We start from the raw sequence: 25959 nt of genomic DNA on the forward strand, positions 1-25959 counted from the left end.
AAGTCACGGGGGCCGTTCAGAGCACAAGCTGCAGAGGTGCCCAGCGCGGGGGCTGCGTCTGCCCGGCACCGGGCAGGGTGGGCTCCCCGGACCACTGGCACCGCGCCTCCTGCAGCGCCGTCCTTTGGAAACCGCTTAGCTTCTCCTCAGCAAACGTCTGTGAAACTCAGGGCTGTTACTGGTGTCTGCCAAGGTTTCCTTGAAGCAGCAGCTATGGAGCAGCAGCAAGAGAGATGCCGGCACAGTCTATGTTTTCCATGCTCATTCAGGCTAACTCTTTCGGTGCTTTGTCCTCGGCTCGTGGCTGCTGAGAAGCAAACGGTAGGTCGCTGTGCCCCGCTGCACCGGGCAGCTGGAGCGAGCTGGTCTCTGTGCCTCCGGCTGGAGCCTGTGTTTGAGCCTCTCAGCACCGCTCCTGGAACAAGCCTGAGGGTCCCTGGGAAGCTGCCACCCACCTACATCTGCTTTTCCGTGCTGCAGCTATCGGTACTAGATCCTGCCGTGTGGATCCTGGTGCTGGCAGGGAGACCCGTGACTGGTGACGCTGCGAGCCCCTCTCCTCAGCTGGGGCTTCGTGAGATTCCCAAGGCAGAGGATTAATGCCGTGGCTGTTTCACAAATGCCATGCAAACACGAAGAGAATTGAGCAAATGATAAAATGGAGATGAATTTTTGGGAGCAGAGAGATTGAATAAAGAAACAAGGCATCGAAATATGTAGTTTATGCACAGGAAAGATATATCTTGACAAGGACTAATATTTTATGTGGAGCAAATAACTCACTAGTAACAGATATGCACATTTAAAAATGCGGTATTAGGAAGAAAGTCCTGGTTTCCCCTACTTCTCGTCAGAGTCCCTGACAAGTACAACCTCCTCACCCTGCACTCAGCATTGCCTTGTATTTAAACATGCTCCTCTTCCCTGCCCTTCTCCTTCCCCAGCAACTCTTCTCTCCCCGCTGGAGCCTGGCGTGCTGAGACAGGATCGTTGCTCCAGCTCTCCGACGTGGAGGAGCACTTTCTCCCGATGACCGATACCGACAGCCCTGTGCGTAGACTTGAAGCGCAGAAGCGCCCAGGGCCACGCGCTCCCGTCGCCCCGTCACGCCTGACGTTGCATCGTGCCCGCTGCTCTCTGCTGCCGAGGGCATTTCTCTCTACATAGGGGATGCTCTGCAGCTCAGCAGTGTTATTTATGTATGCTTGTGTGGTTGCCATACATTGAGACTGTTTGAGTCCACCCCAGAGGAAGACACCGTGCTGAGGGACTTGTGAAAACCGTGGCCGATGATGGTAGGACCCAGCCCGCGGTGTGACTGGGAGTCAGGACTCCCGTTACGCTCACCTTCATGTCTTTAAAGGACTCTGCCACAAGGCAATCGGGACGCCTTTTAGAAAGCGTGCTTTAGCAGGCTCCCAGCGTGCTTTCTGTGCCAGACCATCTGTCTGTGCTCCCCATCTCTCCTTGCCACAGCCAGAGATTTGCACAATTGAACACTTTTAACTGCCACCGGAATCTTCCTACCTGGCGCGAGGGATGTAAGCCTTATCTGCATTTAGGAATTGCGCTAAGCCAGCAGATCTCCTGCATATTTGCTCTTTGAAACCATGCTATGAAAAGCTCTGGCAGGAGGGCCACATGAAGGGAAAGCCCTACATCTCCAGATAAAGCTTTGCACCATACAAGACATTTTGATATTTTATGCTAGAATTTGGCATTGCTCCAGAAGAGCTCTGAGTTATCTTAAGCTTTGTAAATGCAGAGCTAAAGCATTAGCAGGGGAATTGGTCCTGAGTCAAGGGTTAGAGGCGCACAGCAAAAAGGGTTCTTATGGGGTACTCTCCCACTGGCTTTGGGGGGATAAGTGCATGCTTACCCCCCCCGGGAAACCACAACACGCTCACCAGTGCTAAGCTGAAGGGCTTAGTGAAAAACTACAGCAAACCAATTCGCCCAAGCTCCTAAGTACATAAAAGCATCAAAAAGTAAAAACGTATTTTGAACTACGGTGATTAATTAGGATGATGGATGGGGACACAAATCTGGTTACATCGCTTCCTTTGCAAGATGCAGAAGCTGTTCTGAGCGGAGGAATCCGAGGTGTTCAGAACAAGATGTTGCTCTGGATGGTCGTGGCTCGCGCAGCCGCGGAGAACGGCAGGGCGTGAGACCGCGGCTACCGAAAACGTGCAAGAGGCTCCTGCCCGCACGAGCACAGCCAGAAAGGTGCAAGTGAATCAGAGCTGCGTTCGTGCCCACCCTGGGTTGCCCATTTTTGCAGAAGCGGATGGTAGGAGCTGAACAGCTAAAATAGGCGGTCTTGAAATAATCTTGAAGGAGAGAAGCGAGGCAGCTGCTCAAAGGCGTGCGCCAGCCTGGAGCTGAATCTCGCTCAGGGAAAGGTGCTGCAGCAAAGGAGACCCTGCGTCTGATCAGGAAGCTCAGTCAAGAGCTGGAGCGTTTAAACAGCGATAGCAAAGGAACTGGGAAACAGAAAACAGGAAAGAGCAAACGGCTTTTAAACAGGGGAAATGTTCTGCTATGGAGGAGGAGGAGGACTGAAGAGGGAGGATTAGCCGTCTATAAATACAAGCAGCACTGAGTTAAAAGGCTAATTAGAATAGCAAAAAGAAATACAGCAGCACATTTCAGAGACTATTTCAACTAACAAAGAGTTTTTCAAATCTGTTTGCAGGAGTGAATATGAAAGAGAAAATTGGATCCCTAGGAAATTATTTCAAGAATTGGAGGAGGAAAAAGGTAACGGCAGATCTCTTAAACAGCTAGTCAAGCTCCCTGACATCTTCATCTGTTGCACAGGTAGAGGGAAAGACGACAGGCCTCAGTTTTCATGTCTTGGGAGGAAAAAAGAGCCAGTAACAAAGGACGGGTTTGTGAAGAGATGGGGCACAAAGGGAAAGGCCAGGCGTTCTTCCCCGGGCAGCCTGGCGAGAAGCAGGCAATCGAATGATTTCAGGCTGAACTGGAAGGGCCCGAGCCCTGCCCTCCCTCCAGGGGCCGGGGGCGGCAGCGGCCCCGTGGCGCTGCGCGGGGCGCGGGGCACTGCCTCTGCCGCAGCCCCGCTGCCGTCCCCGGCCCGCTCCCGGGGAGGGCTGCACGTCCCAGCGGTCGCGCGGCTGCGGCTGCAGGAGAGGCGGCCAGCGGGGCACGGGAGCCAGCACGGAGCAAAACCGCGCTCTGTGGAAGCGGGCCGCTCAGCCCGTGGTGACTTATTTCCTACAGCCTCAGCACATGCCACAAATTGCTTTTAGCTTCCCCAACAGCTGGAACAGGTAGTCCTCGAGTTCCTAACCTGTTAAATAAATACACAGACACACAGACACGTCCGCCGATGTACATATCTATGTAAATACACACACGCCTGACTGGACACCCCCCACCCGCCTCATCCTGCAAACGCGCGCGGCGGGGCCGGGCTGCTGCACGGCAGCGCCGTGAGCTGCTCCGTTCCCCAGCGATGCACGCGCTGTTCTCTCTGTCCGTGGCAGGCTGGTTTAAATGCTCTTCGACCCGATGGCACTTGTGGCGAGGCAGGCGTGCAGCTGGCCTCGCGAGAGCCTGGTTTGCAGCCCTTACCCAGCTTGGGTTTTCTGGCAAAAATTGTGATCCACGTATGATATGTCCTGCAGCTCTCCCTGGACTCAGGGTGATGCCAGAGTGGCTGTGAGGAAGGATGTCTGTCTCTATTGCCCAGCATACCCTGATTTTCCCCAGTCTTTGGGACACAGGAGCGTTTCAGCCCTACAAAGAGCTTGGAGCTAGCCTGAGACAGAGTTTGTCCCACATATCTGCTGGCCCGAGGCAGCACGGAAAAAGGAGATTGTCACCAGAGCAGAGGCTAGTTTGCATTCACACCTTCATCTGAGCTCCCAGCAGTTCGGGCTGTAGTATGAGGGTGTCGTCCAGACCCCTCTGCTGCAGCTGGAGAAGAGGGATCGGCATCCCCAGAGCTCACGTCGAGGTAAACAGCCGAGGATAAATGGGACGTCTTTTGTTCTTCATCTGTTCATGATATCACTGGTGGCTGCTGTGACCAGAGCCACAGGTCACAATGACATCAGGCCGTTAATGGGACAAAAGGGTGACAACCGGGGATGATTCAAGAACCAGGGATGGGGCAGGGGGAAGAGGTGGTCACAAGGAGCAGACGCAGAGCGCTGCTGTCATCTCCCTGGTAGACAGCGCGAGCTGGCTTCCACGAGCGTGCACACGGCAGCGTGCAGACAGGGACAGCGCGGTGGCTGGGGAAAGGGCTGGCTGTCTGGGAACTTTCTGAAATTAAACTAATTGCATTGCCTAGCAAATCATAACAGTAGCTATGATATTTTACTCTTCTCCAAGGATGTGGAGTGGCTTTATGAGCGTTAATTAACTCAGACTCATACAACACGCCTGTGAGGCAGGTACAATTAGATCCAGGGAGAGGGGAAGTCAGTAGCCCTAGGTCCCACGGCGTGGCAGCGCAGAGGCAGCGCACACAACCTGGGAGATCTCACAGTACCCCCAGGACCGGCTCCCTCCTTGGGGTACGATTACAGCCCAGGAGTTCCCACTCCCAGGGCTCCACTCTAATTACCCATCCCAGCTCCCTGCACGCTCACATCCATATTCATCGTGACTTCCTAGAACAAACATAAGGCAAAACCAGGAGGAGTAGTTTACTGATAAACAGCCACCAGCTGCAGCCCCCTGTCCTGCCCGGGTCCAGCAGAGTCCATCTGTCCTCTTCTCCTGACTCCCCCGCGGTGTCCGTTCCTCTGCTCCTGGCCAGTGCGCCCACCCTGAGCAGCCCACGGGGCCCCGCAGCTCCACATCGGACTGTTCCCGCCACCCGGTGCGTGCTGGCCGTGAGGCAGCCTCGCAGAGGTAGGAGACGGCGCGCGGGTCCTGGCTGCTCTATGTACCTGGCTCTGCATCCCTGCCTTCTGCTCTCCCCACTAAGAGCTCCATCGGGGAGCTGGGGACGGGACTCCATCCAGCAAGGCACCTGTGCTCCAGGCAATGTTCTCTGTGGTATGGAGCAAGGGGGAGAGAAGCAGAAAAATTCACAGACATGCGCCTAAATAAAATATTTTTAAGTGAGTTTCCCATGAGGTGTCAGCAGCTTTTTCATATTGTGCTGCCTTCGCTGGCTGATCATGTCGTCGCTCCAGCTGGTGGGGAGGGTGGCTGCCAGCTGCCTACAGGAACAGGAAGATAGCAACATCTCCTCTTGCCTGGAAGACCTGCGCTGGCTCAGCCTCAAGCACCACTCGACTCTACAAAAGAATGGCTTCTTGCAATGGGCAGCAGGATGGCAGCAAGCGGGTCAGCAGCAAATGTGTGCAGCCACAGATTGCTGCCCTGTCCCCAACGGGGAGTGGAGCAGCAGGTCCCAGACACAAGTTACATACGATTTTGCTCAGAAATGAAGAGCTTTGTTGGTCTCAAAGGGGCGGAACTGGATGTAGCCTCCTGCATCACAGCATCCCTCCAGCCCAGCCCAGCTGGCAGGCTGGGACGGCTGCCCTGTCCCCGGAGATCTCTCCCTTCCTCCAGCAGCCAGCAGGAAGCAAAGGATAAAGCCGCACAGCTGCGCACAGCCCTGCACTGGGTGCCTAGCTGGCCTCTGTCCTCATCCTGGAGCTGAGGACGTTCCAGATTATTAGGGAGAAATACCATACATCTTGGGGAGAAATCCCATGCATACATACGGGGATGCCCTGCCTGCGCCCCTGGGCATCCACCCGTGGTCACTGTCAGAAGGCTCAGGGTCGTGGGCTTGGTGACCTGCCCCCACGATGACCGCTCGTAAGGCGTCGTGCCCTCCCCACCGCGCCGGTCACTGCTGTCACTCCAGCAGGTGGGAGGCTTTTGTACAGAGCGGGGCTGACTGCTACGAATGTCAGCTTTAATAGCAGACTTCACCTTAGCTGGACAAAAAACCTCTTTGCCCTGTGGCAAAGCCAATGCAGCTGAGCTGCATAAACTCGCCAGGTCAAATCCGGCCATTTGCAATTTGCACTTTCTTAGCACGGGGAAGAAATAGTTATTTCGCCTAATTACATGTTAAATGCCAAATAAATGCCCTATCCTGTATGGTAATTGCAATGTCACTGGGTGATTAATGCCTGCTCTACAAGCTGAGAATCTGCATTTGCAGACCGTAATAACCCAGCTCTCCCGAGTTACCGAGCCCTGCATGGCCTTTCTGTCGCTGGGCGTTTGCTGGGCTCTGGTGAGCCAAAACAAAGGGTGGGCTCCAGACTTGCCAGAACATGTCTGCAGCAGGACACAAGCTGACAAAGAAAGGCTGTTCTGCGCCAGTGGCAAGAGCTGTGGCTATGCCTGGACTCACGACCTAGCCCGAAAGCTACCCCCTGGGCGCGGTGCACTGGAGCGGGCGGCTGAGCTGCACCGGCCGTGGGCTTTGCACAGCACCGGCTGCCCGGCCCCCGGCCCGCAGCGAGATGTGGGAGCGCGCGGGGACGGCCCCGCTCCCCTCGCCCCCGCAGAGAGCCCTGCCTGTGCTCCCAGCGTGGTGCCAGACCCCCCAGCCCCGGCAGCTCCGTGTCCCTGGGCCGCGCAGGCGCCCACCCCTGTCCCAGAGCGGAGGCTCCTTGAAGCTGTTCACGCCACAGCCAAGCAACCCATCACGGCGCTGATCGATACGAGGCTGAACATTAAAATTGATTCTCCAGCCGATCTCACATTCCAATAGCGAGCAGCGCCCTCCTCCCGACGACTTCTGCGGACTTGCCATTATTATTTGTACCCAGCAACACGGCACGTGAACGGGGGGGTCTGGCCCCGTCACACCCCACCAGCCAGCCACGGGGGCTGCTGCCGCAGGAGGCCAGGGCTGAGCCGCGCTCCCTCGCCTGCCGCCGCTCCTGGGAGGGCAGCTGCCGGGGAGAAGGAAAGGCTTTCAAGTTTAGTTTTGTATGTATATGAGGGTCTCAAATGGTGACACTTGCTAATTACATTTTAGAAAATAACAAAAGGAAATTCTAGAGAAAAGCTCAGCATTTAGTCTGCCTCCCTCCCCACACGCAGGTTTTTTTCCCTTTTTTAAAGAAATAATCTTTTAAGCATTAAAAAACTCCCCAGTGCTGCTAGTACAAATGCAGTGTAACCTTGAATTATATGTAGCAGGGCTGGCTTTCATTATTTATTAGCAAGATCAATTAGAATATTCTGTTTGCAGAAGAATATAATCCAATATGTACTTCAAGCACTAACAGCTAAATATATGCTTATTTAAAAATCAATCTAAAAGTCAAGGTTTCCTTTGTAAATCCTTACTACAGATTAAAAAAAAACCCTTTGAGTGTTACCACCTGCTGAATGCTGTAGTCTCAAGGAGACAGTTATACATTTTAAAACATCTCAAATGGGAATTGATTGTAAAAGGCGAACAGTTGCTGAAACCCCCCAGCACAGAGGGCTCACGGCTAGCTGGCACGCCTGAAGGCTGCGTGGCTCCCGTGGGTGGGCACCCGGGACCCCGCAGGGGCGTGGGGACAAGCACCCCTCGCCCGGGCAGCGACAGCCACCCACCTCCCCGCACACCGGCGAGGGCACCGGCAGCACCCGGCTCCCGCCGGCGCCGGGCGCGTGCCAGCCATGCCGAGTGACTCACCGCCGACTCACAGCATCCCGGCAGAGGCTTATTTTTCATTGACTTGCCTGGGCTGACATGGAGCCAAAGCATCCGCCTGACAGCCCGGCCCAGGATCCGCAGTGTCCTCTCCTTTCTCCCCCGCGTCGCAGGTTTCTAAGATTAATTGTCATGTATTATTTATTGACCTCAGCCGCGACCTTGGCCCGGCGCGGTTTCCTTCGTGAGTGCCTCCGCACCGCGGCGATGGCAGTGACAGGCAGGAGCTCCGGCAGGGCGGTGGGCAGGGGAGCGCCAGCGGCGCGGGGTGGCCCGTGCTCCCGGCCATGCCGCGGGGCTGCCTGGCAGCCCTGAGACACCCCAGCCGCTCCGTTCCCGCTCCGTTCCACCCCACACGGCCATTCCCCGGCTGTGCCAGCGCTCGCTTTAATCTCTCCCCTGCCGCAAGCCAGGCGCGGGCGTGCTCAGTGAGCTTCCAGGTTCTCCTTCTTTCTTAAGCCCTTTCTCTTTCGTCTTTCATTTTTAAATCTTATCTCCAGGTAAAGAGGGTATTTGACGGGATCAAAAGGTGACCTTTAACAAGGTTAGCAGAGCCTCAAATGATATCCCTGCAAGTTCATGCACACGAGCGTTAAAGGGAACGGCTCTCTGATCTCCTGTTCCTTGGTGGAAAAGTTGTTTCACAAAGGTCTCTGCCAAAAGTCCATGCAGGGGGCTGAGAAAACTTTCTTAAAAACTCGGCACCTAGAGTTAGGCACAGGTTGTCCGCCAGCTTCTGAGAAAGCAATCATTAAAAACTTCTGAAGTATTTCTTCCTCTGTTCAAGTTCCCAGTCTCTTGCCAATTCCCTGGCTCTAACAGGTTCCTGACTATCCCCCATCTTTCACTCAGCTAAATAAAATCACTGGAATGCCTCTTAGGAGAAGCATTACCGCCGTGGAGGGAGGTCGGTCAGAAGCAATCAGAATGATAGGAGAGTGATTAGCGGGCTGGAAATGCATCCAAACAGGGTGCGGGACGGAGACCCCGCAGCTGTCTGCTGGGCAGAGACGAGGCGGCAGCGCTGCCCGGGGACCCCTCCGGCCCCCAGGGAGCGAACAGCCCCGTCACGCTGGGGCTTCCCGGTGCCTCCTTGGCAGCGTTGTGTCCTGCGTGGGTCTGAGGTCCTCCCGGTCATGCCGGGAGAGATGCAGAGAGGGACCAGCAGCGTGAGCTGGTGGATGGCAGATCCCTTCCCGAGAAGACTGGGCTATTTGACCTACAAGCCGGGGGTCACTCCAGCCTTGGCCAAGACCAAGACCTGCAGACCTCTTCTAAGCACCTTGTGGATAAATTCCAGGCGGGAGAAGAACAGCCTGGGCTAAGGGACAATGCGGGCACGTGGTGGCACGGCTCCTGAGCTTCCGCCATGCTGTGGGGTCAGCTGGCTGCAGCGCCGCGTCCCTCTGGCAGCCGAGAAGGGGAGCAGGGAGGGCCAGAGGCTGGGCTGCGCTGGATCAGGAGGGCAGTCCCACGCTCTCCGGCAGCAGCCCGGAGCCGGCACTGGCGGTGACGGGACCCCCGCGCCGCCGGCAGGGCGAGGGGCCAAATGCGGGCTCCCCCGTCCGCAGTGGAGCTCGCCGGTTCCTCCACGCGTGGCAGGGCGCCCGAAGCGAAGTGAACAGACGGGAGCGGGTGGGCGAGCGGGGATGATACCAGCGTTAATCATTTCCGTGCCACCGTACATGAGCGCAGCAGCGCGCAGCCTGCTCCGCTCTGCTGCCAAGCACTGTGCACGATGGACAAAGGCACGGGCGACCGGCTCTGCACGAAAGTTGCCCATTCAGCGCAGCCAACCCACCGTGGCTCTGCTGGCCGAGAGTGGATCCCCTCCGCGTCCCCTCCGGGTCCCCTCCACGTGCCCGTGCCGCCGGGGAGAGGGACGAGCGGTGCCAGCTCTGGGTACTCCGGGACGGACGGGACGCACCGAGCTGCGCTCCCACCTCCAGCCTCCTTGTGCCCGCACGTCCCTACAGCGGCTCGCCGCAGGGATGGCCAAACCGCCCCAGGCAGGCCAGCAGCCAAGGGGTTAAAGCGCCTTGTTATTCCTTTCGTACCTGGGCTCCGCTTGTTTGCAGACTGAATTTCCCAGAAGCCAAGGCTTTTTACTAGTGGATCTGCTGTAGAACCATGTTATTATAGATTGCAAGTTCCTTAAAGGTCAGATAACACAATAGAATTGAATCATATTAGTGAGCATAGTGACTTGGTATTTTACTAAGAAAACCCATAAAGCAGATTGTTTGTTGCAGAGAAACAGACGTTGTATAATAAAGTCAGTGTAATTGTCTCCAGAAACAAACAATCAGTTTACGAGAAAAAAACTCCCCGTAATTGTGGGTCCTCGGTGCAGCCGCTGTCAGGGCCAGGCACTGGGAGGGTATCGAGTGCAGATATTGCAAGTCTGTATTTTACAATTTAGGTTACAGTACCTAAATGCATTGCAGAAGACCTAGTAGGGAAATAAACAATTTCCAAGTGTATTGTTGAGAGACAAATATTCAATACTTCATTTAATGTATGGTTTGCAGTTAGCGGTTAATCTAAGACAATGCCGAGCGAGCCGTGTTTCACACTGCTATTAAGGAAATGCAGAATTGATTGTGAGGATGATTGAAGATTTCTGAAGAGCACAATTCCCAAGTCCATGATGACCCCTCTTTTTTTTTTCTAATTTGCCTGTAATCTACTCAGACAAATCCTTTTATCACGTTTATTTCCTTTCCAAGTTACAATTGGTGTGATTAATTACTTAACTTTGCAGTCCTGCTTACCCTGCTGTACGCTCTAATTTTTCTTCCTTGTAAAATGGTTTTCCATCCCAAATAGACATATTTCCTTTTTAAGCTCCTTTACTTTGTCCCACTGAAGCTTGCTGTTAATAACCGACCCTTCCGGCAAAGCCCCCAGCCGAGGCGTCCCAGGACCTGCCCAGCAGCCGCCCGTCCCCGCTCTGATGGCGCGGTTCCTTCTGGAGGCAGCGGGCACCGTCCGTCACCCGCTTCCCGCCGCAGAGGGGCTCGGGCCCTTCCCTGGGGAGAGGGAAAGCACGAACCTCTTTCTCCAGAAAGTCGGGCACTCGTCAGACCCAGGGGGGTCGCAGCCGCTCCGCCAGCCTGGAAATTCTCATTTGGTTCTAGATTTAATCTTGTAATGAAGAAGGAATTGGAACCAGTGCAACTGTTTTAACCTAACCTAGTCACAGAAAGAAGAGGAAAAGTAATTTTTTTTTTTAAATTGAATACACAAAGCCACGTCTCTTCTCATCCACCTTTAACACCCGCGTCGGCTGTTCACCATCCGGGGGGAGCAGAGGAGGAATGCCGTGCGGCTCCCACCTCGCGCCCCGTGCCCGCTCCCGGCTCCCTCTCCGCAGCGTGCCGTTGTGTCCCAGCCAAACAGCGGCGAAACACAGGCGGAAAAGCAATTAGATTTAAATCTCGTTTCCTCTTTCTACCTTGCCTTTCTCTTTTCTCTACTTAGATGCTCTTCAGTGTTGTAACTAATATGATTTGTGTTTAGCACAGTGTGAAACAAGAATGATTTATGGGTCTGTTAGCACTACACGGCTACCTGACGCCATCTCAGCCCCCCGAAAGGGCGCTCCAAGAGCAGATTGACGAGAGAGTTCTGGCATTACGTGTAATTATTTGTACACCCTGCCCACATAATCACTATTTTTCTGGCTCTCACGACACCTGTGCGCTTTCCTTACGCCACACTGGGCTCTGCTTTGGGAGAAAATGGGACCAGGACCCTCGACCAGCCCCAGCCGCCGGCGCCATGCACCGGCCACTGCCCACACTGGTTCAGTGAACTGATCTGCTGGGTCTAAATCGATGTTTCAGCTCAGATTAACTTGTGCCTTAGCTAAAACAAATACGGGCTCAGTCTCTGCATTTCATTACCAACAGCTAATGCAAAGGCTCTGCATGCTTGGGAACCGACCAGACCCAACTCCTCGAATGCGTTCAGAAGCCCAGCACGTTCAAGGCCATCTCAGTGACTCGGTTGCCAAAGTCCTATTGAAGGTCTCTGGGATCGGTCAAATTTTACCCGTGGCTCCGAGCGCGGCTCTGTCAGTGAGGATCCTGCGCCTCTGCGCTAGCAAGTGCCCTTCATTAATTCTTAATGCTGCCCCGAGTACACCCAGCGTCCTCCTCGGCTTGGCAGCCCGCCCCTGCGAAGAGGGGCAGACAATAAGCAGAGCCCCCTCCCTTTCCTTCAACATATAACAAGAAGCCAAATGAAATAATGAAAGAAACTCATTTTAACGCCACAGAGGGAATTGTTTTATTGCTAAAGCAGCAAATAGAACTAATTGAATCCGCTGGAAAAAAAAAAAAAGGAGCGAAGGAAAGGAAAGGATAGGTGCAGTGCACAGACAGAAAGGGCGAACCGGAGCCTGAATATTCATGGGCCTGGAAACTGCAAATCCTTGAATGCAAAATATCTTCATAACTGATAATACTGCCAACGGCAATGCATGCACAGCGCTTGGAGAGAGGGAGTCGGGAATGTTTGCATTTACAATATATTTTTTTAAAGTAATATTACGGAACAAATTCTCTGGTTCATTAAGCTGCTTTGCACCTCCCTGGTAAAACAGAACAGCCTGGGAGCGAGCCCCGCAGCCGGCGCCGGTGCCCACCCGCAGCTGAGCGCAGGGCGAGGCTGGGCAGGGCAAGGCGCCCGTGCTGCCCGCGTCCTGCCCGCGGGCGGGCAGCAGCGCCTGGAGCAGCTCCACCAGCCACCGCGGTGCCACGTTCACGGGCAGCGGCACCCCGGGACAGTCCCGCTGCCCGCCAGGGCCGGGCCGGTGACCAGGCAGCTGCCTGCCGGGTTAGGGGGCTGCGAAGGCAGCTGTGGTGCCCTGTCCCCGCCGCGGGCCGAGCGCCGTCCTGCGTGGCTGGGCTGCAGAGCTGGGGCACTTCATCCCAAAGCACTTCCCATTTCACACGCCGCCAGTTGAACCTGCCACAAGCTTTTAAACGCGCTGTTTTCAGCGAACCCTAATTTTCAGTGGCAACATATATATTAATGTAGGGGGTTACATTTTAATTAAGGCGGTATTCATCTTCTTCGTTACAATACTAAGTCAGCCAGCAAGAAACACCACAGATAAAAATCCCGTTTAGAAATATGGTTTTTTAAAGTAATATTACGGAACAAGTTCTCTGGTTCATTAAGCTTCTTTGCACCTCCCTGGTAAAACAGAACAGCCTGGGAGCGAGCCCCGCAGCCGGTGCCCAGCCGCAGCTGAGCGCGGGTGCAGGTGGGAAGAAGGAGCTACACATTCTACAGTCTACGTTTAAGCACAGAGGCACCAATGTACAAAATGACTGTGACATGAAGTGCAAGGGGGTGCTCCAGGAGAAAAACTGAATTAGAAATGCAATTTATACCCCGAAGGGCCACACAACATCCATTTGGCACCACCGCAGCCGTAGGCCCCGTGTCTGCATCCCAAAGGCACAGCGAACAGCCTGTCGTACCTCAATCTACTTTTTCCCCCCTAGAAAAAAACCAAGGCACAACTAGGCTGCACGGGTTTGCCGGGGGGGCTGCGCAGCGCCCAGGCTCCTCCCGGCCCTCGATGCCCGCGGGTGGGAGGGGGAGGGCTGCAGCAGAGACCCTCCGCCGGCGGCAGCCAGCAGAGCCGCAGGAGGAGGGGGCCTTCCCCGCGCCAGCAGAATGCCGTGCGCCCGCGTTAGTGGTAACTCGGGGCTGAGCTCTCCCCAAGCTCGCTGGCGGACAGAGCCACAGGATGAAATCCGCCTCTCTGCAGAGCCCCCCCCAGTCCCTCCCTACGCCAGCATCCCAAATCCTCGCCTCCTGGGCACAGCACTTCACGCTCTCCTCCCCCTGCGATGCACTCTTAAGCATTAGCAGAAGTTAATAGGGGGCGTTGGCAGGGCCGCACTGGGGAGCACCTCGCCGGGTTACCCTGGGGAAGGACCTCGAACCGGGCAGCAGAAGACTGGCATCCTCCACGGTGCCCTGCAGGGACCTCGGCCAGCAGGAATCCCCGCTCCGCAATACATTACCCCGACTGCAGTCAGCAGCTTTGAACTTAAACATTAATAAACAAGCTCCTTAAACACTCTGGCAATGGGAAAGCACCTTCTCACCATTGCTTACCACAAAAAATGGCTGAAGAATTTCTGTTCAGGTTTTCCAAATGAACCAGTCCGTGGCAGAGACACGGATGGTCTCCCACAGAGACAACGGCATCCCAAGACGAGTTTCAGAATACTATGTGGGAACAGGGCAATAATAAAACACCTTGATGTAACTTTACCAGCAGTGGCTCTAGCAGAAAAGCCTGTAATGATCTAATAACACATTTCCCCTGCTGCCACTCCAGCCTCGAGAAATCCAGGGTAGTTTGAGCCTTAAATCCATCCCAGCTCTTCCTTTGTCATTAATTGTTAGGCTATTTGTATTACACGTTTTACATACCAAATAGACTCCAATTTCATGGTGGGCTAGGACTACAGAAATGCTTCTTTTAATCTTTCTAATTCTAAAGTAGTATCAAACATTAATATTTTCTAATGGAGTATACATTTACTCACATCTAACAATATCACTACAATTTAGGAGCAATAAAAGTCAAGCTCCCATCTGTATGATAAGCTTGCAGCTTTATTTCCAAAGTTCAATCAGTTAACCTAGGAGAGGAATAGCTTCCCTACAATGAGTAATGATGCAGAATAATATTTAGATAGAGATAAACCCCTTTTTGCATAGGAAATTGCATTACAATTTGCTGGGTCTTAGAAATTCTCAGCGAGATGCTTTAGTTTACCGATGAAGTTATTGCCTCAGGCATTTTTCCACAGTGCTTTGATTTTTTCGGGGGTTTCTAGAGGATTTTGAGCTGAGTAAGGCACCTTTATTGTTCCTGATCCAGGCGTGTGTAGCAGACCCAGCGGCACTGCCTGCGTGCCCTCCTCCCACGCCGATTCACCCGCAGCGCTGACCGGCCGGCGGCGGGTGGAAGAGCACCCCAAGGAGCGGCCGCGGGGACGGACCAGATCCCCGTCTCGGGCTGGGACTGCGCAGCCCCCCCGGCTCTCTGCCCCTCACGAGGGAGAGGGGGGTGGGCACTGCCCACGCTGCCGGCCGGGGACTTCCAGGGCTGCCCTGGCACCCCGCACCCCCCCGAGGGTTTGCCCCGTCAGGCCCGGCTGCCCGGGCGGGGGCAACGCGCACGCGGTTACGACAGCGATGGCAGCAGATGCCTGGCGAGCTTGGATTGCTCTGGTTTGGCCAGACATTTGATTTATCTTGGGTAGCCATTAATGAAGGCTGGCGAGCAAGCATGCTGCCAAGTGCCTCCCCTCCGCTGCCGGGCCCCGGCCAGGTTTAATCCCCTCCTGCCCACGGCAGCACCCAGCACCAGCCACCACGCTTACGTCTTCCTTCACCCCAGCTAAAGCCCCTTCCCCATCACACTGTCCAGCTCCGCTAGAGCCTCTCGAGTTCATGCCTGGCTGCTGATCGCAGCAGTTTTCCCTTCTGTAGGGTTTTAACGGCTCGAGTAAAAAAGGCAGAGCCCTTTCCTGGGGTACCTCTGTCCCCCCGTGTATCGCCCGGCTCTGCAGGCCCCCAGTGCCGCGGAGCGGCAGAGCGGAGGCGACGGCTGGCGATTTGGGATTAGCACGGTTCAAATAAACAGCCGAGAAATTATCTCGGAGGTGCGATGCTGACGGTGCAGGCGAGCAGCAGCGGGATCAATGCTGGCGCTCCCCGGGGGACAGACCAAGTGGGGATGAACCAAAGGCCAATTAAAGACCTCCAGCAGCAACGACTGCAGGATCCGTGGTCTGCCATCGGCATCTCATGAGTCAGCGCTTTGGATGTAAAAGGCTCGGTTTGTTTTTAAACAAGTGGGACTGGAGCCGAGTAATCCACACTTAACACCCTGCCCAAGCGAGGCAGCCCCTGCCCCCCCGGGGCAGCCAGGAGGCCATGCCTCCCCCGGGTCGGGGCTCGGAGGTGGGTCCTGAACGGGGACGGCAGCTGAGCCCGCGGGGCACGGGGGCACCGGAGGAGCCCCGAAGCCCCTGGAGCCGGTGCCTCCTTGCAGTTGGCGTTACGCGGATCGGGCGGTTTTGTCTTTTCCTTGACTGGGTGATGGCAGCTCGTGCTGTCAGCTGCTGAATCCAAATGCGAATTTAACACAGGCTTCTGATGCTGACGTTAGCTTTCCACGAGCGTGCTCGCTGCTCAGCTTAATTATATGAATGTCCATCAAGAACAAATACAGAAAGGGCAGAGCTGAGGCTGAAATAAAGTTATTTGCAGATGTGGATGAACACTAATAGAAAGTATATTATATTACGGTACCCATCTCAATGCAAGATGAAAGGCAATATGCTCTAAAACAAAGGAGAGCTGCAAATTCGGGCTACCAGAGCAACGTTGCTCTGCTCGGATCCAAAATGATTACCTGCTAATAAAGGAGGGGGCCAAGTCCACTCCAGCCTGGCTCTGGAGGGAACAAAAATCAGATTTTGGCTTGAAATGTGTTACAGCAATCTCCGTAATACAAAATAAAGTCTGGCAGATGGAGTTATTTTTATCCAGAGCCCGTTCTGTTTTGTAGGTCCGTGGCTATAACTGATGTCCCTTTGCTATTTCTTCTTCCCTCCGGTTCCCCTGCCTCAGTTTCTCCAAGGCACTGACAAGATTGGAGCAGACAACCACGGGTATATTTTGGGAGGATCCTACATTACTAGCTGTAAAAATAAATTGTGAATTTTGCATCCACCCTCAGCATTTGGCCTGTTTATATTGCCAAATAAATTCTTTAAAGAAGTACTGTACTTCACAGGAGAGCTTGTCAAGGTAAATACCTTCATTTACATAAAATGTGACTAGCAATTGAAATGTTAAAGCCATAAAGAGCAAGTTTATGATCCATCCTTGATGCTTGGATGTATAATATGACAAGGGGGAAAATAGTGCGCCTTGCAACATTTACTAAATTGGTGTGTTGACTCTGGGGATGGAAATGGGAGATTTGAAAAAACAGGTTGGAGGGGGGTTTTGAGGGTTTTGGTGGTTTTTTTTCCCCCATAAATATGAATCCTTTCCACAGCCTTCAAACAGTTGGCTTTTAAATACTCTCCTTCAGCTTGGAAACAGCAGCTAGCTAAACAAACAAACAGACGGCCGGCAGGGACCTGCGTGGGAAGGAGCTGCCTGGCACGCAGGGCTCCCCGGGGGACGCTCCCCCGGGTCACGGCGGGGCGGCAGGACCCGGCAGGGGAGGGCTGCCCCGGCCACGCGCTCCCGCGCACCGGCGTCCCCCACGTGCCCCCAAAAAGTGGAAGCGGAAAGCGTGCCCACGTGCCATTACGCGTACAGCAGAGGTCTGAGCAGCAGCTCCTGCAGCCCCGTCGCTCACGGCCGGCTTCGCTGCCAGCGGCGAGGCCGGCGCGGGGCTGAGCTGCTCCCGGCTTCAGGTCGCTCCGCTGGGTCGCGGGGGCTGATCCTGCCTGGGCCTCTCTGCCTCCCATGCCCAGGAGCGAAGGCAACGCCATGCTTTGCTGGGGCTGACCCAGCCTGTGACCTAAACTGTAATTTCTCACTGCGACTGAAAAGACAATTATAACATTGGGTTTACTTTTAAACTTTTTAGACGGGAGGGGAAACCAATTTAAACCACTTCAAATCCTAAATAATATTTTTTCAAAAGTGAATAAAAAGGATAAAATGGACTGCTGCCTACATACATACCACAGTGAAATTATAATATCCACACTTAATGCTCTGGGAAGTTTGATAGTGCACGTTCCTCACCTGAACTCAGTATGAACATTTCAGCCATTCATTCACACTCGTACCCTTCTCAATTCATTGAAACCACTTCAAGCAAAAATCATCTGAAAGAAATTACCTCTGTGTATTACACCACGAGCAGTGAGAAATGTCCCACATGAGCCTCTCCAGCCCCCAAAGCAATAAAATTTCTGCTGAAGTGGATGATATAATGACTCAGGGAAAAGAAGTCCCCATGACAACAAGAGGTAAGAGAAATCCATGAAAAGCAAAAGACTCCGACCTCTCTCGATACAAGGTGTCACCAATTTGTGCTGGAATTTTCACTTTGAAAATCAAAAGCCTTTGTCCGTAACTTTCTTTGAGAACCTGTTGTTCCTTCTTTGCTAGTCTGGGCTTCGAGCAGAGCAGAACGAGCCTCGCTAAATCAGAAACTGAGCAGGGGTCAGGCTCATCATTTAAACCCATGAACACAACCAACTGACTCTTCGCCTTTCTCTTTTCCAAGGGGGCTGTTTTTCCCCAGGCCTATTTTGGGGGGTTTTTGTAGCATCTACATGCTTGAGCGATACTGCATTCACACATGGAGCAAAGCTCACGAACTTTGACACTACAAATAACACTTAAGCCATTAGCAGCAAAGCACTGTAGTGTTTACTTAGTGGATTATTGAGCAAAAGACTAGAGAAAGAGTGTTCTTGAAAATACAGTGCAACAGTTAGATTATTTCAGGCCTGGTGACATATGACGGTTCCCCGCGTGCTCCAAGGGATGCTCCAAAACTTATCGGAAGAGGCATCTCCGCCTTGCTTGCTGGTTTTCTGAGCCCTGGGTTCATAACCCTGCCAAGCGCTTCTGCTGGGAGGTGCTGGGCTGCTCCCGTTCGCAGGGTCCGGGCACACGCCGGGCCTCGGAGGGGGAGCAGGGCAGGACCCAGCTGGGTGCGGTGGTGGGACATGGCGCGGGAGCACCCTGTCGAGCGAGCGGCACCGGCCGCATCCCTGCCAGGGCCGAGCGGGGCAGGGAGGTGGGGGCTGCCAAGGCGGGGTTCAGCGCGCGGCCGAGCTGCCTCCCCCCTCCCGCTGGCTCTCCCTGCGCTACGTGCCCGCCGTCGCTGGCAAACAAATAGATTTTACCCAGGGGCAGAAGCAGCGACCAGCTCTGCAGGAGCGGGTGCTCCAGAGCTCTCCCCTGCCAGCGTGTTGTCCCTCGCGCTTCTCTCACTCTCTTTGCAAGAAGAGCAAGCACAGTGTGGAGGGGCTGCGGGTGCTGAAAGCAGCTGCCATTCCCATGGCTACAATCGAGTAGCCTGTGGATAACCATCATCAGGTGATAAAACACTGCAAAGAGGCCTGATTCATTCCTGCATCCCATCCCTTGAGCTGAAAGGCTGGGAGAAGACTGCTGCCCAGCAAGGGTGCAGGGTGGGCTCCCCTGGCCTAGCACACAGGGCAGGGGCAGAGGCCATGAGACCCCCAGCTCTGGCACACGGTGGGTTCACTCTGGTAGCTCTGGGTGCAGAGGAAAATCCGTGCCTGATGCTGGAGTGGCCTCTCCCCAGCCCCCAGACAGGTGAAACACAGGGACCACCCAGCGAAGAGCCTGGCCCCCCGCTCACAGCCTCCAGCCTGCAACCCAGCTCAGCCCAGACCCTCCGCCAGCTTTACTGAGAGCCGGACCCTGGCATCGGTGGGAGGTCAGTGCTGCACGCACGTGCTTGCTCTGCGTGGAAGACTTGGGCTAGAAAAAACAGCGCACACGTAGGACCTAACCCAGACCTAAAGGTTTAGGAAAGGTGAAGGGGACAAGGTGCTGAAAGAGCTATGTCACACGGCAGTACCGTACAGTCTTCAACCCAGATTAATCCCAATGCATTGGATCCACAGAGGAGAGAGGGCAGCTGAGTCGCTACATTTTAGCAAAAGCCAACTCACAGCAGGTCCCAGAAAAAAATCAATACACTTTCCCCAAGTTACCAGAAGTGCAGAGGGCACGGTACACTGGGAAGGCCTTTTGCAGAGAAATACAGCAGTTACCAGGCATCTGCAGCGGTGCCCGTCATTAGCAGCAAACACCGATCTATCCGTCCACTGTAGGTGTTCCTGTAGTGCCCATCAGCACAGACTCACAGCGCTGAAGGAAGTGGTTTGATTTTCTGAATATCCTGAGCCGATCGGAGAGGCACAAGCATTACCCAGCAACGCAATTACAGCTCACAGCGAGGGTCACGCTGTGTGGGACCGAGGCTGAAGTGGCCCCAAGCTATGGCTGTCCAGCAGCTGTTAAGGGACGCTGCAGGGGGTCTCATCCACATCCCCGGACACGACCGGCACCGTTTCTGCCGGCAGCCACAGCGGGGAGAGCCGGGTGCTCCGAGGTGGGATCAGCCCTGGCGCACACAGAGACGGCCCCGCCACGCCAGCCTCCAGATCAGCGCGGCGGGAGGGCAGGCGAGACGGCAGGCAGCCCCGGGAGGAGCAGAGCCCGTCACAGCGATAACGGTGCGTGACAGCCGCTTCCCCAATACAGACGAGTTTAATGTCCACAGGGACACGACTGGGAGCGCTGGCTCCGCAGCCACAGCCAGCTGCTCCTTGGAACCGCTGGCACGAGAGCACATGTTTATTACTGGGAGAAGAACTCCCTGTAATGGTATTATTCATTATTTGAATGAGGGTAGCAGCTCACAGAATAACACACGGGCCTGACTGTTAGGGAGAACGCTCCAAAAAAACCAGACAGGCAGTGAAAATAGCATTAGACACGCAAACCATTTCATTTTCTGTCATGGTGACTGCTCCCTGCAGTGCCTGCAACGGGACCGCTCCACGCATAAAGCTACGCCCCTGTGTAAGTGCTTAACATGCGGAGGCCTAGGGCAGAGCGAGAGGAATGTGGTCTAATTACAGAGACATTGCTGCAACTTCTCTGTGAAGGCTCCACCGAGAGGGAGGCAAGGAGTAAAGCAATGTGCATGTACATGTAGAATTTAGCTCCTGATTATTTGGAATACTCATCCAGTGAACTTTAAAACTCCACAATTTAATTTCACCACTGTGAGATACCCTCTTTGCATTGTGGAGATCATATTTCTGTTAAAACTTCGAATTTGTTTTCAAAATACTGTTATGAATCCTCACTTTTCTGCTAAACATAGCATGTCGAGACAGCCTTGAAAGTGTGAACGGTCAAACCTGAACCACCTCACCGTGCTGAGCCTGTGGGCAGCTGGGAGCAGTGGACTCGGAGCACTGGGCTGTTCCACTCAGCTCAGAGAGCTACTGAGATGCTGAAGCGCTAAGATCTATTGTGTTGGTCATTCGCACAAGCAGAACGACCCAGCTCAAGCACCATCTGTCCCAGCGCTAAGAGCCCCCGCTCTCTTCACACAACCGCCCGAAAGCGTTTTTCCTCCGACACCTCCAGAGCGGTCACCAGCAGCATCTGAGCATCCAGAGTTGTCAGCAGCATCCGCACACGTGAAATCATCCCACCGCTGAAACCGCTGGCAGCGGGGCAGCGCGGCAGCTGTGCAGTGCCAACAGGATCGCCTCCCCTTCTCCAGTCACGTAAAGCCACCCGGGACCACACCAAAGCCAGGGCTCTGCTGCAGAGCGCAGGTCCAGCCCTCCGGTACACGGCCTCTCCAACGGCTGTCGCAGCAGACACCAACCTGAGGCCTCCAGCACCGCGAGGCGACAGACCTGTCCAAGGGGCAGACGCTGCGGGCACTTTGCAGTTCCCATTACCCACAAAATCCTCTCATGCTCGTGCACCCTTGTCTCATGCCCAGGCAAGGAACTCGGGCGTATCCCAGACGCTGCTTCTGTTTGTGCTGGTAATGAGCATTTGTAGATGTAAGCGAAATTCCCTCAGTGCTCAGGGGCCTCCAAAGCCTCCCCATCGTTCTGCTGTCCTTGCTGCACTCTCCTAAAGGCTCTCACAATTCATTCCGGATAGCTCGGGGGCAGAGCTCACGGCATGGGCCATGCCCACTGAGGCATGAGCATCGCGTGGGAGAGAGCACGTCGCCCGTGCAAACGCCTCCGGTCAAGCCTGGCCACGGGGGCCGTGCAGGGGGGCTACCTGTGCCTGGGCTGACTGGGCAGCAAGGGCTGCCCTGGGCGTGCAAGGGAGCAGAAGGACACTCGGGCACTGAGTAAAAATCAACAGCAGTTCCTACAGGGAATGATGGCCTATCCTGTGGCTTAGAAGGAACGAGCAGGTGAAAGAGAGTCACCAGCGACTTCCAAAGGAAAGGCAGGTACCGGCTCCTTGCCACAACCTTCGTCCACAGTGGGACCAAGTTCTGGCATGTTATAAGGGACGAAGTCAGCAAAGTTCATCACCAAAGATAATATTTACTGCCCAGTATCAGTGTCCCAGACTTAAGAGAGACAGCGGAAGATATGCAAGTAATACATACACCAGAGAGAAGTATTGCCACACTGTTAACAAAAGGAAAGGTTAGAAGTCATTTCCCACTCAGCCTTTAGCACGCTGTTTAATAGTAGTCAAGTTAGGTTCTGCAGTAAGAAAAAAAAAAAAGCAAGCTAGGAAATTTATCAAAAAAAGTTAATGTACATGGGGGTATGAAGGGCAGCTTGGGGGAAGCTGTATCATTGAACTTGTCCCTCAGTCAGCCCAACATTAGGATGTACAGAATCACAAATTACAATTACACAAACAATTCTGTCAGTGTAACACTAACCAACCGACACAAGCCTGCAACCCAGTTTGCATCAGTACGCGTGTAGGAAGACCTCAGTTCGGTAATTTCTACATAAACTTTGACTGCAGAGCTAAAGCAATCTCAGACAGCACAGCTTTCCCTAAAGGTTACCAGGAAAACAGAACAGACTGCAGAGAGCTGGTGTAACAGGCTTGCCACGCTGCACCAGCCAACAGGCAGAAAGCCGTATTTGCACTAACTTCAGCCTCTGACTACCGTCCCGATAGAGACCCTGGACACAGTGTTTGTAGCCGACCAACCTCAAGGCAGCAAAGACATGAATAACGCAGCATGGGACACACGCAAAAGAAACGGTAGCGTTTAGGTACTGTCTCCATTTTACAGGCGGAGAAACTAAGGTGGGGAAACTGCTTCTCTTCCCTACAGCTCTGCCGGACTAGGATACATTCTCAGTACTGAATGACAAAGCAAGGAATCTGCTGTTGCCTTATTTCACTACAGAAGAAAAAACTTGACAGTATTAAAAGCTAACAGTTTATAATGCATAAAAAGAAGTGTTATATGCAAGATACAAACAAGTGATAGAAGTCACTGTAAGGAGAAGCTGGTATAAACACTTCAATAGTTGCTTCTTGGCTTAAAGAAAACTGACATTGCTGTGGATAGGAAAAATCTCCAATTACTACTCTACCTGGGACACAGCTGCAAGCAGCCAGCCTTCCTGGTGCACTCAATCAGCTCATCTCAGAGAAGGTCAGGAAGAAATAGCTGCTCGTGCGGATGGCGATCTTTCCCCACCTCCATTTTTGCTTCGTATTTGTACAGCACCAAGCGTGCCAGCCCCCCGGTCCGCGACAACAGCCCGGTGCCAGTACAGCACCAGGGGAAACCCGTCGCTCCCGCGGAGGCGCGGATCGCCAGCGCCATGCGACCTGGGGTCCTGTCCCAGCAAGGCTGAAAGACTTGCAAGGGGAAAGGAGAATAGTGCTCTTTGGGTTGGGCAGGTGTGAAAATGGCTTTAGGTTAAACAATCAGGGCAAATCCTCAGGGCCACAATGGCAATTAAGCAGCGGCATCATTTATTTATCCCATGACCAGAGAATCCATCCCCCAGCCTGCTCTGCCCAGGACCCTCACAAATCAGCTCTGGCCCAACCTTTTCTTCTCCCACCTCTCTACCAGTGCAGCACAGCATCAGTGCTAGAAACCAGCTAACCAAACCACAGAGCTGCTACAGGGACGAAAAATACCAAAATGCATTCTGCAAATGAAAACCTGTGTGTGCCTTTTACTCCACGAGGGGAGTTACACCCACTGTCTAGCCCTTTTCTTGTAGCATGACTTTAAAGATGAAAAAGCAGCTGCTTGCCATATTCAGTGCTTGATCTTCTTCTGCCCATTTTGAATAAAACCAAACCTTTTTATATGACACTTTCTAGCCTCTTCCAGCAAGTTTCTAAACTTGTTTTTCAAGACAAGCCTTTCCTGCAGGAGAATTCAGTAAAATAAGATACTATGTCTGAAATTATATATATAAACACAATAACCACAGCCAATCCTTTATTCCTTCCCCACGTTGGTACAGCACACTGAAAACACTCTCAGAGACAAATGCGTGTTCCCAGTGCTGATCTCCACTTTATTGAAGTCCCTCAAGAAAATCCCTCAGCATTTTAACAAAGCCAAGTGGATGCTACACCAAATAAGTGTTATAAAGACGCTGTTTCCACAATTGCGACACAAATTTGCCTGGAGTTCCTCACATTTAAATGCGATTGACATGAAGACTGTGTACTCTGTTTTAATAAAGAGTGACCAGATAATCCAAGCAGTAACTAACTTGGCTGCCTCTAATTATTTTTACCTTCCTTTTTCAGAGCAGCTAAACAACTACCATACTAAGCGCACAAAAAGACAGAACTTTATCAGCTTAGCCACAGTCTATTTCTTATAAACTAGTATGGGTCGCTTTTAGCCATAAACTAAAGAACTACCAGTAATTTGCAAGTTCCACTGATGTACTGCTTTCTTTTTAGTTTTGAGCTTTTTAAAGAGGGAGAGAGAGAAAGAGAGAGAAACCCTGAGCCACCACAATTCATTGGTTTCCTAAACCTGCCAAGGCACTTAGCACTTCATTACTGCAGTCCAGTATTTTCTAATAATCAGAACTTTTAGCATAAGATTCCCTTAAAATGTTACCCTATGTCAGACAACAACGTTTAGAGACTTCTTCACGAATGCAATTAGATCTTGTCGATGGAAAAAACTTTCTGACGTGGAACTTGTTGAATAAAGAGTAAATCGTATTTGTGAAGGAAACCCTGCAGCTTGTATGAAAGCAGGCATCCTTCTTCACTTCAAAGCCCCTAGCATCACCTGGAACAACTTGCCTTCTTGTTTATTTCAGTAATTATTAATTACTGACCTATTTAGACGTCTTTTACACCAAGAGCGGCTGAACCGCTACGGTCTGCTCAAGCACTCTGTGCACGGGAGTTACCGAAGAGGCACGTTTTTACACGCTTTCTGCCAGCTCCCAGCAGAACACCGCATTTTAAGTCGGCACAGCTGCCAGGCGAGGCACCCACGCGATCGCCCGGCCTGCCCGGACAGCGCGGTCCGGCTGCCGCGCACCACACCCGCCGCGGCCCCGCGCAGCGGCCCCGGGACCCGCCGCGGCCCCCCCCCGCCATCGCCCGGGGCCCTCCGCGGGCTCCAGCCACCTGCCGGGGCCACCCGGGGGGGCCGGGGACCCTCCGCCCCGCGGCTCTCCGGGACCCCCGGGACCCCCCGCCCCGGCGCGCACGGACACACGTGTGTCCCCCCCCCCCCGCCGCGGCGGGGGCGGCCCCGCGGGTCGCGCCCGGAGCCCCCGCGCCCTCACCTGTACCACTCCAGCCCCTTCTCGTAGTTCCTGTCGAAGAAGTGGGGCTCGGTGCCCACAGCGCGCACGTCGGGGTGCGCCCGGATGGCCTCCAGCAGCGCCCGCGTCCCCCCCTTCTTCACCCCGATGATGAGGGCTTGCGGCAGCCGCTTCTCCCCGTAGTCCGGCGTGGTGCTGCCGCCGCCGCCGCGGCTCCCCGGGCTGCCGGCCCGGCTCAGCTCCTCGTCCGTGGTGCTCGACTCCTGCGGGTCCCTCTCGAAGGCTCCGCTCTGCGCCGTGATCACCTCCCCGGGGGCCAGCGGCGTCCGCAGCCAGGCGCCCGCCGCCCCTTCCCGGCTGCTGTTGGAGGCCCGCGTCGGAGCCGCGGAGGGGCCCGGGGCGCCGGAGCTGCCCGGCGGGCTGCCGGGGGAGCGCGGGGCCGCCGGGGCCGCCGTGCCGGGGAGCGCGGCGGGGGAGCGCGGGGCCCCGGGGACCGCCGTGCCGGGGAGCGCGGCGGGGGAGCGCGGGGCCGCCGTGCCGGAGAGGGCGGCCGGGGAGCGCAGGGCGCCCGGGCCGGTGCCCCCCATGAGGCTGTAGCACAGGTAGGTGAGGCAGAGGGAGAGGCTGCACATGCAGAGGAGCTTCCGCGCCGGGGGCACCTTAGAGCCGCGCCCGCCCGGCACCCCTGGCTGGGCGGGGGGGGACATGGCTGCTCCCCGCTCCTCGCCCCGGGCACCGGGCGCACATGGTGTCAGCCGCCGCCCGGCCGCCCCGGCCGCCCCAGCCGCATGGGGCGCCGCTGCCCTCCCGCCCCGCCGCCGCCGGGGGGGAGCCCCGCATGGCACGGTCGCCGCCGGCCCCCGCCGGGCACCGGGGCGCCTGGGCTCAGCGCGGCTGCGCTCCGGTGCCGCCCCGGTGCCGCCGGCTCCGCACTGTTGCCGCCCGAGT

At 54.6% G+C, this 25959-nt stretch overlaps 1 protein-coding gene across 1 annotated transcript in view; it reads right to left on the reverse strand.

The window, feature by feature from the left end:
- Positions 1–25718, reverse strand: part of HS3ST4 (heparan sulfate-glucosamine 3-sulfotransferase 4) — a 65169-nt gene extending 39451 nt beyond the window's left edge. The window contains exon 1 of the mRNA XM_075514964.1: positions 25033–25718. Within this exon, the coding sequence (XP_075371079.1) occupies positions 25033–25718 (686 nt within the window). The remainder of the gene's footprint in view (positions 1–25032) is intronic.
- Positions 25719–25959: the final 241 nt, after the last annotated feature.

Source organism: Mycteria americana, chromosome 12, assembly GCF_035582795.1.
Source record: "Mycteria americana isolate JAX WOST 10 ecotype Jacksonville Zoo and Gardens chromosome 12, USCA_MyAme_1.0, whole genome shotgun sequence".
NCBI classification, from domain to species: Eukaryota; Metazoa; Chordata; class Aves; order Ciconiiformes; family Ciconiidae; genus Mycteria; species Mycteria americana.